Source organism: Malania oleifera, chromosome 9, assembly GCF_029873635.1.
Source record: "Malania oleifera isolate guangnan ecotype guangnan chromosome 9, ASM2987363v1, whole genome shotgun sequence".
NCBI lineage: Eukaryota > Viridiplantae > Streptophyta > Magnoliopsida > Santalales > Ximeniaceae > Malania > Malania oleifera.
The window spans coordinates 28,204,001-28,220,494 of record NC_080425.1 but is presented as its reverse complement, the minus strand read 5'-3'; the positions used below and the strand labels follow the sequence as shown (position 1 = coordinate 28,220,494).

The 16,494-nt window shown below is 37.2% G+C and overlaps 1 protein-coding gene and 1 non-coding gene across 2 annotated transcripts; one reads left to right on the top strand and one right to left on the bottom strand.

The window, feature by feature from the left end:
• The first annotated feature begins 547 nt into the window (after positions 1-547).
• Positions 548-2,912, top strand: LOC131164268 (probable xyloglucan endotransglucosylase/hydrolase protein 10). Its single transcript, XM_058121318.1, has 4 exons — positions 548-751; positions 971-1,071; positions 1,221-1,414; positions 2,170-2,912. The coding sequence occupies exons 1-4, from the start codon at positions 556-558 to the stop codon at positions 2,570-2,572; spliced, it is 894 nt and encodes a 297-aa protein (XP_057977301.1). The 5' UTR covers positions 548-555; the 3' UTR covers positions 2,573-2,912.
• Positions 2,913-16,006: 13,094 nt separating this feature from the next.
• Positions 16,007-16,112, bottom strand: LOC131165187 (small nucleolar RNA R71). Its single transcript, XR_009139504.1, has one exon. It is a non-coding gene; the product is annotated as a small nucleolar RNA R71 (small nucleolar RNA).
• Positions 16,113-16,494: the final 382 nt, after the last annotated feature.

Here is a 16,494-nt window from a genome sequence, read left to right as displayed (position 1 = left end):
CTTAACCTAAGGAGATACCACATCATATGCAGCTGCTAATATATAATGAATATTGCCCTCGCATATCTCTTCTGTGCAAGCTAATAAAAAGCAAACTACCATAATGGGAGTCCTCCAAACTCAATCATTGTTCATTGGCAAATGGCTGGAGAGAGCAGTAAAAGGGGATGAAGAACTTAAAATAAAAATGAAATATCTTAAGTCAAAAGTGGAAGTGTACACACGCACATCATTTATTGCATTCACAAAAAAGAACTGTTTCTTTTTTGACAGTATTTAGAAAAATGAACTGTTTACCTCAGATGTCAATAATAAAATTTAGCAAAATTCGTGTGGAATATCAATGCATTAACAAATTTAACAATGTTTAACAAATCCAAATGGGGACCAAAACTACAAACCCACCAAAGAGGCTAAGCAGCTCAGCCCCCCTTTGCTTTCCTCCAAAGATATTCTTGCTTAATTAGCACAAAACCTTCTTTGTCTCTGTCCACCCGGAATACTCCATATATATATATATAGAGCTTCTCCTGCACCATATTATATCATGAAATCATGATGAACGATTCTCGGATGGTAGTCCTCCTTATTGGCATCCTTCTTGCTGCAAATTTGTCGATCCAAATATCAGTTGCTTCCATAGTTTCCACTGGAGATTTCAATAAGGATTTCTTCATCACATGGGCTCCTTCCCATGTAAACACCTCCGTTGATAGCCAAGCAAGAAGCCTCAAGCTAGACCAAGAGTCAGGTATGCGTGCTCTAGTTTATGCACAAAGTTAATTACCCGGCTGCTAAGAATTTCACATTTTTGTTCTTAAAAGGCGTCCCAAATGATGGGACGAGTTCGGGTCTTATACGAATTTTCCTTTTTCTTTCTTTTCCAACTCGACATATCCCGTCCCATGTGTGATTTCAGAGCCCCCATTTTTACTACAAATATAACTTCTTCTTCTTCTTTTTGGCTCAGGTTCTGGTTTTGCTTCAGACATGATGTTCTTGTTTGGGAAGATAGACATGCAAATTAAACTGATTCCGGGTTATTCAGCGGGCACGGTGGTGGCCTACTACGTAAGTATTAATTAATATAATACAATATTTTGGTTGAAAATTTTAATTATATTAAAATGGAGAAGGTTAATTGTATTGTATTATATTATTATTTTATGAGTGTGTTGAAGTATAATATTGATGTGCGTACGTGTGCGTTGGATGATCAGCTGTCTTCGGATCAACCAAACAGGGACGAGCTGGACTTTGAATTCCTAGGGAATGTGAGCGGGCAGCCATATATCCTTCAAACTAATATTTATGCCGATGGACATGACGATCGTGAAGAAAGGATTTATCTGTGGTTTGACCCCACTCAGGATTTCCATACCTATTCCATCCTCTGGAACCTTTACCAAATTGTGTAAGCTCCCCCACCACTTAATTATATAAATACAAATGTGCATACTAATATATATTTTGGTAAACCTAAGGCCACGGTTCGATTCCTTCTTAAGAATTTATCCGGATGAATTATCAGATAAGCGGGCGACTTTCACCCTCCTGGATTTGGTGCCCCATTATAGTGTTTAAAATGGTGCGATAGTGACTCGAGTTATCAATATATATATATATATATATATAAAGAACATTATATTAATGATTTTATTACAATACTAATGGCTGGAAACTTACTTAACTAAAACATATAAATTATCTGTACCAATAAATAAGTAAATAAATAAATTGTAGTTTAACATTATTTTAAAAGATGAATGAATTTATGCCGTAAATTCTCATTATTTATATGAAAGGTCAAATTTTTCTCTCATTTTCCTCTTCTCTCTAATTTAAAGCACATATATTTATGATATTAAATAACTCTCTGAAAGCTCAAAATATAACCAAATTAAAAAAAAAAAAAAATGTATGGGGCACACATGCTAAATAGATTAAGCAAATTTAGTAAAATAAAAACCTTTTATTCCTCTCTTTAATATAAAATAATGCTAAGAAAATATTATGAAAATGCATATATTCATTAAGAAAAATGCAAATTGACTTGAGTAACACACATCCTTTTTTATTTTTTTTCAAATTTTTTCTTCCAAATTGAATTCAAGAAATTATATATATACATACATACAAGCTGATGAGTCAGTAAAATGGGCCTTGTAGGTTCATGGTGGATAGCGTCCCCATCCGAGTGTACAAAAACCATGCAGACAAGGGAGTGCCATTTCCCAGACGGCAGCCAGTGAGCATAAAGGCCAGCCTATGGGATGGTAACAGCTGGGCGACACGTGGTGGAAAGGACAAGATTGATTGGTCTAAGGGCCCCTTCGTTGCTTCGTTCAGGAACTACAAAATTGATGCCTGTGTGTGGAAGGGAAACCCTAGGTTTTGCAGAGCTGCTACCCCTTCCAATTGGTGGCACAAAGCGAGGTTCCGCACCCTTAAATGGCCGCAGAGGAAGCTGCTGAAGTGGGTTAGGAAGTACCACCTCATCTATGACTACTGCCATGATAAATTGAGATTCCAAAACAAGCTTCCAAGGGAGTGCTCTTTACCCAAGTATTGATGAAGATAAAAATTCTTTCAATATTTTTTTTATTTTTTATAATTTTGTTCCAATGATTTTCTAATTGTTTTGCATCGTGTTTGTAATTTATGATGATCATACTTGACCTTTCTTTTAAAATAAAATTGAATGTTAATTATGATATTAAATTATATATACCCTTGTAGACATTAAATAGTGCACATACGTTATTATATTGATTGCTAGTTTTGGAAGAGTTTTTGTGTACTCTCTCTTTTATTTTATCTTGTAACAACGGTATTCTTCCATCAAAAGTGAAGGTATATTAATAAATAAATGAAGGTGCCGTCAAAAAAAAAAAAAAAATGGTGCACATGCATTATTACTTTTTTTTTAATATTCTTTAAATGTGTGTTTGGACATTCTTAAGAGGTTATTGGAGATTTAGTATAGTTTTTCTTTTCACTCTATTAGGATGAAGCTCAAATGGATGTTCATGTAGCTTGCTCTACCAAACAAAGATATATTTCAACCTCTCATTGATTAATGATCAACAAATGCAAATTATTTAGTTGGAGTTCATTATATTATAAAAAATAAAGTTTAGAACTTAATTGAATCATATGCATGAGTGATTTTAATCTTATATGCTATCATTCTTCACTATAATTCAAACTTATTGGAAAAGGAGCCAAGAGATAATTTACCATTCCACTAATCAATCAAAGAACAAGAGAGCATAGTTTTGCTTGATTACATATCTCTTCATAAGAATACAAAATAAGGTATTAAAAAGGAAAAAAAAAAAAAAGGACAGCTCGGTCCACAAAGGTCCTGTGTATGTGAGGTCTGAAGAAGGGGCAGATTACAATGGATCTATAGTATGCAGCCTTACCTTACATTTTTGCAAGTACTTCTTGTCACATTAGGTATTGGCTTTTTAAAAATAAATTAGAATGTCAGCCAACCATGCAATTGTTCTATGAGTGCATTTATACTTTTAACTTCAACAATTTTAGGTAAATCATAAAGCAGCAGTGGTGCAAGTTGCAAACCAATATAAATATATATATATATATATATATATATATATATATAAGCACAAAATAATTAAAATTGGACTTTGATTAAGGGCTATCATGATAAGTGTTAGATCTAAGGTTTCATCTACTTAATATTTATTATAACAAATTATTAACAACTTTTAAGTTGTGATATGACATGATTTCAAGCAACTAGAGTTGAAAGATATGTGAGTGATTTTCAAAAAATTGTTAATTGTTTATTTGTACTTGTAATTTCTCAATGTAATGTTATGTGTACTCAAATTGATCATGCCATTATCATATAAAAGCACAACAAATAAGGCTATAGACACCCTAATTTTTAATAGGTAATTTTAGACCCTAAATCCAATGGACTGTTCCTAAATTCCTAAGCCAATCAAGTTATAGTTGATGTTCCTAAGTGTACCTAATCGAGTGTTTTAAAATCATACCATTGGAAGTTTAAATAAGGTTGGGAATTTCTAAAAAACATTACCTTGTCAAAATTGATTGATCAAATTTTTAATTCATTAAGGATTAGGAGCCCTAAGTTGATTACCCACTCAATCATATTCTAAATTAAGTGTCAATTGTCCTAAGACTAGGTTGTGAAATTAAAGTGGTGATCAATTGAAAATTAGTTTTGAATTTTAATACACAAGTCATGGCCCAAACATGAAGTGAAAATTTTCATTAAAGGAGGCACGTGCACAAATCATGGAGGTACAATATAATACAAAGAGATGTTGGAATACAGGGAGAAGCTGACAATACAAATACATGCAGTGAAAATACAAAATTGTACAAATACAGGGAAATTAAAAAAAATGAAAATATAAGAAAATAAAAAAATCAAATCCAGAGTCTCTGGAAGTCGCGTGCATCATACTTTCAGGGTTCAACTCAACAAAATTGAAAGAAAAGAAGAATCAGTGAGTCAGAGAGGTTAAATGAAATTTAGAAAAAATAAATAAATAAATGAACATTCACATGTGCGCAATGAAAGAATGAAAGATGTTAAAATATTCCCTGTCCGAGTCCGCACTAACTAAATCGCGGGAATAAAGGGGCAGGTTGTTGGAACGGATTTTATGTTGGAGGGAAAGCATTTGAGCATCAAATTAGACCTTGCTTAAACTCCCTATAAAGAGGGAGTCTCGCACAGTGCAAGGGAGGGGGAGGATTAAAGAGAAATCGAGGGAAAATTTGAGGTGGGTAGTAAGCATTAGAGAGAAATCAGAAGAGGAAAAAGAAGAAATTAGCAAAAGAAAAATTGGGAAGCAATCAAATAGTAGGAGAGAAAGAGTCTCACATAGGGGGGGAAATTAGAGGAAGAGAGCATTAAATAGAAATCGAGGGGGAAGCAGAGCATTAGAGAGAAATCGAGGGGGGAAAAGTAAGAAGCCGTTGGAGGAAAAAGAAAGCAATTAGCATAAGAAATTAGGAGGGGGAGGAGATAGAGAAATTAGCAAAGAGAAATCAGAAAAGAGAAAAAGGAAAGCGTTTGAGAGCAATCCTGGAAAATTAGAGAGCAACTGACCTGACATTCAAGTAGCTGAGAAGTGGAGAGAAGGTTTCAGACCTTGAGTGACAGACAGAAGCCAAGACCTGAAGCCATCTCTACGGTGTCTCCACTCAGTGACCAAGAGGCACTCCCAAAAGAATACACAGACCTATTCACAGAAGAGGGGAAAATAAGACTAGAGGAGGGTAAAGATCTCAGGTAATACCATTTACTCCTTTTATGCCTTGCAATACAAAATTGTTGGTGTTTGAATTTGCAGGTTATTTACACCCGCACCCGAAGCTAAACTCCCTCAACAGGAAGCCATATTGCCTTAACTCGAACTAGGTTCCTCAAGAACCTTAGACTGAACCGAACTAGACTAAACCGAATCAGACTGAATCGAACCAAACTAAACCAAGAACCTAACCTACTGAACCTAAACCAAATCCTAGCCCGTACCTGAACCTCTGAACCTAAGCCCTGAACCAGACAACCTAAGCCCATTCAATTTTAAAATCCCCAGAGCCAAACCTAACACTCACTGAACCTGAACCTAACTAACCCCCTTTGACCTGAACCCGAACCTTTAAACCAGTTTAAATAGAACCCTAAACCCAAACCTCTGAACCAACCCCCACTCGTGTCTCGCCCATACGTGTCTAGACCAACACGTGCCTGAGCCCACGTGGCCCACTTGGAGTGCCTTCGAGTCCACACATCCCCCATGGGTTGACTCATGTGAGTTAACTTGGTACTAACTCACCGGGTTAAGATGAGGTAACTCGTCTTCAACGGGAAACCCTAACTTGGAACATATCAGAAACCCTAAACCATTCGAACAACAACACTTGATTCATACCCACACATACATTCATATCATGCAACCATCGGATTTTAGAAAGAGCAACAAATAAAAAAGAAAGGAAGAAAATACCTAGCTTTTACAGACTTCTGTTTGAGTTTCTACTTGGCCTTTACATAGAGTTCCACACCTTTGAGCATCTTTGGGTGCTCAAATCAATCGTTGTGGCAAACGCAAACAAACCATGGTGTCATTTTAATAAAGAGAGAGAGAGAGAGAGGAACATGAGTTAGGATACAACTTTCTAACAAAGGGATGTGAGATAAGTGCTTTTTTATTTTCATAGAGAGAAGGAGAGCCCCTGTTAGAGCTTGAGAACCAGAGCTAGGGTTTCCAAGGGTTTCATTACCGTAGAGAGAGAAAGAAGGTGTAACAACCCAAAAATTATTCCATTTTTTTTATAACTATACATTACTCTGATATTCCTACTATAATCCCTCAGGCCTTAGATTGGCACTGAAGTATATCTGTATGAAATGGGCACACCTATGCAGCAGAAAAACATAAATCACATAACCATATATATACATACAATACCAGAATTCAGTATTTTCCCATGTCATAATTACATATACCAGTACCATCTCCTTAAAAACTCAACCTCCCTATACAAACTTACCCTATATACAGGGCAGTCAAGGGGTCTCTTTATCTATGAGCCTAATCTGCTCGCCTAACTGGTTCACCTAAAAAACATTAGAATAATGGGATAAGTCGACGCTCAATAAGTGGAAATATGTTATTACTAGTGTGTGGCGACCAAGTTGCATAACTATAATAATAACATTTGAAACTGTATAATCTGGAAAATCAGCAAAAATATATCTTACATTTATCATAGCTTAAAATATAATTGTATCATCTGAACTTTCTATCTACTACTAATATCATACTATATTTATCAAATGCTATAAAACTGTATGCATATACATAACTGTGTTTTTCCCTAGAAATCTGTTTATTATGATTTAACCCCTCATGACAGGGTTGTGCGGCCCGTAGGCAAACTTAACTCTAGTTGGCCTACCAGATAAGTCACTATACTCTACGCTACCTCGGTCCAACCAAACGGCATCCTCTCCTAAGCATGGAACTAGACTGCTACCTTGTCAAACCAACCCCCTCAACCCAGAAACTAGGGAGCTGCATCCACTCCAAGCACTATTTGACGGTACCCACACACTATCTGAGATATGTGGTTGCACTCTATTCTGTAAATAGCAACGGTACCGTGCTCTGTAAACAGTATCTATCTATAATATTTTCTCAGGGATCTGATACTGTATAAATACATATACTATAATTATCTTTGTTGTTTTCATCATGTTTCCAAAATAACCATAGCACTATAATTCTGTACTGTAAATACTTTAATATCTGAATATAACTGTAGCATCTAGATGCTATAACTGTATAATCTATCTGTATAATTTGTCTATATAATCTGAGTGTTATGGCATTAGGAAAACATGACATTCTATAAATACTGTTGTAACGACCCACTTATAAACTCATATAATATAATTAAAATAAACAAAACAGTCAACCCGAACCCGTGGGTAACGGGGACACTCGTCATTCACAGCGAAAGCCTAAGCAGCAGTAAATATAAATCACATTCTCAAAACCATAAAATATATAATACCAGAGTCTACTATAATCCCATAATACTGTGTTTATATACAATCTCTAAAACATCCAAAATAAATATAGGATCATACAAAAAAAAAATCTCTTGATCCTAGTACAATACTTACCCTCCTAGCGAGGTAACTTAATAAACTCAACGGCAGCCACGACCCACCAGTCTCTCAGGGTCTCCTGAAAAATTAATTAAGTTTGGGGGTGAGACACTTCTCAGTAAGGGAAAATAAACTAAATACAGTTGTGTGGCAACATGAACATTTAATGATAATATAGATATATAGTACATTCTTCATACCAGAAAACATTCATTATTTAATAACTGCATAAACGTATACCTTCATATTTTATAAAGCATACTAATCATAACTGTCTGATATAGCTAATAATACTGAAAACATACCCAGGATGAATAGCTAGTTGATGTCATGTATTACCCCCCATGACGAGTTATGCAGCCCGAAGGCAGGACTCGACAATGGTTGGCCGACCACTGTCGAATAAAAAATGTCTGTAAGTACGATTGGCCCACCATACCCTGGTCCAGACTGCCAGGTGGACGTCTACACTCTACACTGAAAGTCACATCAACTATCCATCTCCCACCCCCTCATGAGGTGGTTAGCACCAATCTGATCATAGATATCTGATCTATAAGCTACGATATCATACTCCTGAATTAAACTAAACTAACATCCAGGTTCTGATAACATATAATACATGATAATATAGCGTTCAAACATAAATAGATTAATAGCATTTCTATAATTTCATAAATATGGCCTCCTGCCAAACATTTCATAAATACGGCGTCGTGCCGAACATCTTACAAATACAGCCTCGCGCCGAAATCATACATAAAACATGGCCTCGCGCCGGCTATCAATCACGGTCTTGTGCCAAATATCTCATACATATCATTCTGAGTAATAAATCAATTATCATGTATTTTAAAATCATAATGTACTGTATTATTTCATAATCTCTGAAAAACATACTTCATTCATATCATTGTCATATCATGATATTTCTCACGTAAAATAATATTCATGCCACACATTTGCTATATAAAACCATACATTGTATTCTAAAATCATAGTTTTTGACATCTCATACATACATATACATTTCAACATATAGCAATATTTTCCCAAATGTGCATTTCCTTCATAATATATATATATAATACATGCTTTCCTGAGAATAAATTTACTAATAAATAATAATAATTTGTATGAAAAAATCATTGCTTTAATTTATTCCCTTACCTGGTAACTAAAAAGCCCGTATATATTCCTAGACTCACACCCATAGGATTTCTTGATCAATACCCTGAAAATGAAAACTCCCAGTACTAAACTTCAGTATTTTCACGTGTATATCATTTCCTATAACTACAGTAAGTCCAAATTCGGCATAAAAAGTCTTACCTCAACTTAGGGATGAATTTCAATAGAGTCCCACCGACGATCCGCTCTGGCAGATATGCAGAAAACTTCTTCAGGAGAGTCGTGGTGGCTTCAGATCCTCGAACCAGCAAAAATCCAGCCTGAAATCAAAGAAAGAGGGGAGAGAAACCGAAGAGAGAGAGAGAGAGAGAGAGAGAGAGAGAGTGAGTGAAATTTTCTTAATTTTCTGCATTTAAATGCGGGTTTTTGCTATCTATAGGGTCGGATTCGTCGACGAGACACGTCACCTCATCGACGAGTCCTGTAGAAAGTTCATCGATAAACCTGCACCTTCGTCAACGAGTTTTAGACTTTCCCAAAATCCTCTCTTGGTATCTTCTCGTCAACGAGGCCCTCTTATACCCTCGTCAACGAATCCCCTATGTTCGTCGATGAGGCCCTGATGAATTCCCTCAGTTAATACTCCCAAAGTGCAATGTCATCGACAAACGCCCTCCTTCTATTACTGTTTTCATTTTCCTTCCTCTTTATTATTTAAATACAATTATTATTATTCGGGTCGTCACAACTATAATACACTGAACTGAATAAAATTTGTTTGTATCTATTTATTAAATATTTGTGAATATCTTTCTATATACTATATAACATGATATGCTGGAAAAACTGTATAAATTCTATATCAGGTAAATATCTACTTAGGCCACACATTCATTAAAAACTCTTATTCTGTAAAAACTGAATAATAAACAGGTATACATGTATATATGTAAAATCTCTGATAACATGTTTAAAAACTCCTAGCATAGCATATTTCTCTTACTTGATTTTTGCAAAAGCCCCCTGCTGAGTCTAGTCCTACTCCCACTAGGTTCCCTACTCAACACCCTGAAAACAACATCTCCCAAAATAAAATATCCTTATTTTTCTACATATAACATTTTATATAACTATGGGAAAGGAAAATTCTAAATAAAATGTCTTACCCTGAAATTAGGTTGGAATTCGAACCACTCCCATCAACGATCCGCTCTGACAGACTTGTAGAGAACTTTGCTAGGAGCGTCGTGGTGGTCTCAGATCATCGATCCGGCGAGAAACGGAATCAAGATCAAAGAGAAAAGGAGAGGGAGACATTTAGAGAGAGAGAGAGAGAGAGAGAGAGAGAGAGAGGGAGGATTTTGCACCAATTTTTGCTGAAAAATCTGCCTGGATTCGTTGACGAGACATGTTATCTTGTCTACGAGTCCCTGAAGAAGTTCATCGATGAAGCTTCGCCCCTCGTTGACAAATTTCAAACTGCCACAAACCCCCTCTTGGTATCTTCTTGTCAACGAGACGTGTCCTCATCGACGAGATCCTCATATATCCTCATCGACGAATCCCCTGTGTTCGTCGACAAGACCCTGATTAATTTCTTGGGTTATTACAGAAGGGGAGAGTTAGAGCTTTCATTGGTTCACAAGATCAGATTGGAGGAGTTTTATATTAAGGTGAGATCAGAGAGCTGATTTTCTTCGGTTCGAACAATCAGGAAAGGAAGAAGAATGAGAGAGATGAGAGAGTGAGAAGAGAGAGCTTGAGAATGAGAGAGATGAGTAAGAGGGAGTTGCAGAGGGGAATAGGGCTTCAGGAGAAAGATTGTAGAGAGGAAGGAAATAAGTGAAAGAAAAGAGGAAGAGAGAGAGAGAGAGAGAGAGAGAGAGAGAGTTGAAAAAAAATGAAAAATAAAGGAAAGAAAAAAATTGAGTTTAAATATGTTTCGTCTCTGGACCATAGGATTGCGACCCATGGCTCGCCCTCCTCCACACGGGCAGGCTGATATGCGACTCTCTCTGAGCCGCTCGATTTGTGCTTTCTAGCGACGGAGTGGATTATGCCACATCACCGATCCATGTACACCTTATCTCAACCGTCCAATCGGGCCTTCTCCATAATGGCCAGAATCTTGCCACAGCAACCATCCGAGTCACCCCCCCCCCCCCCATCCCCCTTTTGCTAGCCAGCATGTGTCCTTTATGAGTCATTCTGACGTCACGCCCGAGGAGATGGTTATCATATACATATATATATAACAGTGTGGACACGTGGCCTTAGCAGGGAGGCGACACGTGGCCTAGCCTCAAACCGTTTAACTTCCTGAACCGGTCTAAACCGACCCTTTTATTTTCCTATTTATTTTTGTAATATATTATTTATCAGATTTTAAAATTGGGAAAAATATGGAAAAATCTTTAAAAATCAAGAAAATTTAGGGAAAATTCTAAAAAAATACATTTGAGGCCAAAATTCTTTTTGCATGCTTTTCATCCAAACAATAGAAAATGGTTCCAAAAGCCTCCTAGAAAATTTTGAAAATGTTACCTAATATTTAGAAAAAAAAAAATCCTATAATCTATTTGAAAAAATTCTAGGAGTTGTTTTTGTAAAATATTTTCTCAATTTTTTATCCATATGATTTCAAAAGGGGGCACGAGCTTTTTAAGTTTCACGTGCCTTAGTTCTGATGGATGTATTCTTGTAAGAATATTATGTATAAAATTGTGAATACTTGTGTGATTTATTGGTGTTTTTGTAAATTTTTTAAAGGGAGTAAAAAAAAATGTTATTAAATTTAATTTAGGGATAATCTTCAATTAATTAGGTACTGTTCATAGAATGGGCGTTTAGGGGGTGCAAATACCTTCCCCACACGTAACCAAACTCCCAATCCCAGTCATGGTAATGCAGACCGATTCCATCCTTAATTGGGTGGCAATCAAGTTTTCTAACAACACTCTAAAAGGTTAGTGGCAACTCCAACATCCATTTTCCCGAAAATCAACTTATCATTTTTATTTCGCCCACCTCAGGGCACCCTCACTCCTGGAGACGTTGCAATAGCTTGGCAACTCCCTAAGGACTTTAGAGAGTCAAGCCAGTAATTAATTGTTAATTATCCCAAATTCAAAATTTAATGGCCCTTTAAGTACTCCCTTCCATGTTGTTAATATTGCGTACTTGGGTTTATTTGAATTCCTTTTTGTACATGTTGTGGATAGTGAATCATTTGTATGATAGCCCATATTTTAAATTTTGTAAATTATGTCTAAATATTGCATGTGGAGTAGTGGGATTAGGCTAAACTTATGAATTCACACATTTTCACAAGCATTCTACCCAGGCTTCACCCTTTAGGAATAGAAAGGAGCACAATACCATTAGCTCTCATGAGACAAGGTCTTTGGGGGGTGCAAATCACTCCGCTCTACTTGAACTTTGTCCAAGCCCATTGGGCACAGATAGGGGACATGTTGGAAACCTGCTGTTGATAGGGATTAGAGCCTACCCACACATACTTGTTCACAAGAGTACCTCCGTAGGATAGAGTCTTGAGAAAACCCTGTAAAATAGGTGCATCTACCTTGGTTCAGGACAGGATCCTCATCCTTCTCCACGTGATTTAATTCAGTCCTTTGTATATATGTTTTTGCAATACTTTGTGTTGTGTCATGCATTTTGCATCTAGTTTAGACATCCATATCACTTAGTCAAAATTCTAGGAAAACCTAATTCATTTAGGAAAGATTCAAATTTTATCTTCTAAGATGCCCTACAAAGGGAAAATGGATCAATCCCAAGATCATTAGTTGATGAGGTTTTTCCTAGAACTTTGGTCAAATGGTTATTTAGGTTGCATTACATTCATGCACTTAATGCATAATTTCACACATAACCATGCATAAGAATCCTTCTCCAATAAATCAATACTCACATTCTAATTTCCTATAAAACCAGTACGCCAAGGTGGTAGAATCAAAACCCGAGATTCCAATATTGAGCAAAGTAAGACAACCTCTACCCATCCATATAACACTCGAAGGAAAGCCAAAGCCATGAATGAACAATTGGAAAACAGAGTAATGGTCTAGAACTCCTCTGATGGTAATTTCTAATACGGGGATGAACAAATCCAAAACAGAGCATTGTGATGTGCTTGAGGAACGCTTAAGAGCAATGGAGGGAACTAATGCGTTTGGATCCATCGATCCCACCGATCTCTGTCTAACACCAAGGGTAACTCTACCCCCAAAATTCAAAGTCCCTAAGTTAGAGAAGTTTGATGGAACTCGATGCTCCCTGACTCATTTGTGCCTAAAACTACCATAAAATGGCAGCCTATTTTGATGACAAGAAGTTACTAATGTATTCCTTCCAATACAGTTTGTTGGGTTGGCCATCCATTGGTACATACAGTAAAATAAAGCCCGGGTCTGCACCTGGAAGGATTTGGCCAACGCTCTCATGGCCCAGTATCGCCATGTGATGGAAATGGCGCATGATCATTTGACGTTGCAAGGTATGGAGAAGAAGCCCACCGAAACTTTCAAAGAGTATGCATATAGGTGGAGAGATACAGCAATCCAAGTAAGTCCTCTTGTGGATGACAAAGAGGCAATTTCCCTATTTGTAAACACACTGAAAGTCCCCTACTTTGGGCATCTTCTAGGGGCTACCCCCCAAAATTTCATAGACGTTGTTTCCACGGGAGAGAGGATTGAGATAGCCATCAATACAAAATAAACCAAAGATATGGATTCAGACTCAAGTTCAAGCAAGAAATGGACCAGTAAAAAGAAAGACGAGGAAGCCCACATGATTCAAGGGTGTTATTATCAGGGCGGCCAGAACCGAGGGCTTGGGAAAAATTTTATTTTTCAATCCATTGATGATTCCCTAAAATACATGATTTTAGACCCTTATTTACCTCTTTTTATCCTCATTTTATTATGTATTTACCCAAAGTTATCACTGTTCAGAGCTATGTAAGGTTTGTTTGTATTTTCAGGAAAGCAGGTTAAAACCATGGAGTTAGGCATTACAAGAAGCCAATGAGGATTTGGAGGATTCAAAGCTCGAATTCAAACGTTCAGCCAAACTCCAGAAGCTTTAGATCATAAATAGGCAAGAAGATAATGCTCGATCATGTGGCGCAACCAGCAAACCACAAGGGTGACTTAGTCTTCCACTACAAACTCCAAGGTTCAAACTAAGATCAGAACACTGCAAGGTTTGACCAAGTGTGAGACCAAGTGACACTTTGGAGTGACCATATCGAGATACTGAGAGAGAACTGAAATTTAGAAATACCGAGAGTCTCGACGAAATGTTCGACCAAGAGACCTGGCGGAGTGACTATGTCGAGATACTGAGATTTCCTAAGGATCGAGATACTGCAAGTCTTGTCCATCAGCTCGACCATCAAGACCTTGAGGCTCAATGAAGTCGAAGAAATTGAAGATTTGAATCCCTGACTTCCTGGGAGATCCGACTAGGGTGCGCACAAGAATGCCAAAGGAGCGACTTGGTTGACAGTGATGATCTGCTGTGCAAGATTTGCTACAAATTTTCAACCCTTGTAAACCCTAGAGCCTATAAGTATTTGCTATGAACACAAGCTCTGGGTTCCTCTTTGGCCTCTCTTAGGTTAGTGACAAGCCTAGAAAGTCATTGAGAGCCAAGTTAGAATAGGAGTAAAGTAGTTTTGGTTCATGTATGGAGTGTCCGGCGGCCTGTGACAACCGGCGGCATTCATACAACAACTGTGTAAATTAGGATCTTCTTTTTTACTTCCTAGCATTAGTGATAGACGTAATGAATGCAAAGGGATGATCTTTTTACATGATTTCATTTACAGCTTTCCTTTACTGTTTTAATTTATGGTTTAGATTGTGATGATGTTTAGTGACAAGATTAACACCTCTATTGCTTCAGTCAGGTACATATATTAGGCTACAGTCTCCCATAGAGGTTCTCGTGATCGTTGTTCTAGAGTATACTCTGGTTCCCAACCGTGCTCTGGATGGCTAGTGCACCTTTACTACTCTATACCCTCGAATGACTCCTTGGATTGTTTAGTCGGGTTCCGGTTAGTTTAGTATGGTAAACTCATTGAACTTGGAGTAAGCAGAACAATATCCTAAATTATACTCATGTATAAACACTGCTTTGTAGGAGTAGAGTTAATATAGATTTACTTGCTTTCATTTAATTGCTTTCCAATAGTTTGTTAGATTTTACCCATTGAAAAATACCACCTTTTACTTCTTTTTCATAACAAGGCTATAATAAACTAATATGGAAGTGGTTTGATAACTGCGCTTTAAGTCTCGGTGGATCGATACCTGACTTACCCACTTTCTATTAAACTTAGGATAGTTAAATTTTATAAATATTATTTTTGGTAGTTAAGGACCCAAGCCTTAGTGAGCCTACCAAATTTTGGCACTGTTGCTGGGGACTTGGCTACGGTTATAAGCCAACTTCCGCTTTAGAGTATCATTGCCTTGTTCTTTTGATTTGCTCTCCTTTTGTTTTCACTTTCTTTGTTAATTTATATTTACTTTATTTTGTTTTCTATTTTTGAAGTCTGAATATGTATGTTTACACGTGTGTATGTTTAGTCTGCGTTCTTTGGAACCCGAAATAATTCCCATAAATCTTGAGATTGAATAATCCTGTAGGTCCCTTAGGAAACCTATCTCTAATTTGGAGAAGGCTGAGTCTTCTGAATTGAAAGCAATGGCCAAAGATAACCCCCTGGTTCCCACTGAACAAATCCTGGAACCCTATGCTCCCCAGCTGCCTGCGGTAGGAGAGCAACACTTTAGGCCTCTTAGGGACTACCTTGTACCTAATGCATACACATCACCATCTTGCATCTAGTTCCCGCATGTTCAAGCTGCACAATTTGAGATAAAGACTTCAACCATTGTGATGCTGCCCAACTTTCATGGGAACTCGACAGAAATCCTTATCATCATCCAAAGAAGTTCTTGGAAATTTGTTCCACCATCCGCATCCCTAATTTTAGTGATGATGCTCTCTCTCTTAGGCTCTTCTCGTTCTCTCTGAAGGATAAAGCCAAATATTGGCTGACGTCCTTAGAACCGAACTCGGTGACCAACATGGCCACCATGCAATATGAATTTCTTAAAAAGTATTTTCCAATTGAAAATTCTAACCAGCTTCAAAGAGCCATCACAAGTTTCTCACAGATGGATGGAGAACTCTTTTTTGAGACTTGGGAGCGCTTTAGGGACTTACTCCGTAGATGCCCACATCACCAAGTCCCCAAGTGGTAATTTGTGTAAAATTTTTACGAAGGGTTGAATGAGAGAGATAGGTCAATGGTTGATGCGTCGTGTAAAGGTACTTTCCTCACTAAGCACGAGAACAAGGCCTGGATTCTCTTTGAAAATCTAGATGAAAACTCTCAACAACACATGGTTTCCACCCGTAGACTACCTAATCCACAACTTCTAAACCTAAGGGAGTTTATGAATTAGCCACGAGCCAGGACTTAGCTCCTACTTTGCATGCCATATCCAAAAAGCTAGATTAATTCCTATCCCTAGGACTACAAACAACGGCATGTGGAAAGATATGTGCAATCTGCTCCGACCCTTCCCATACATGTTATAATTGCCAACACGCACATTCCCCACCTAAGC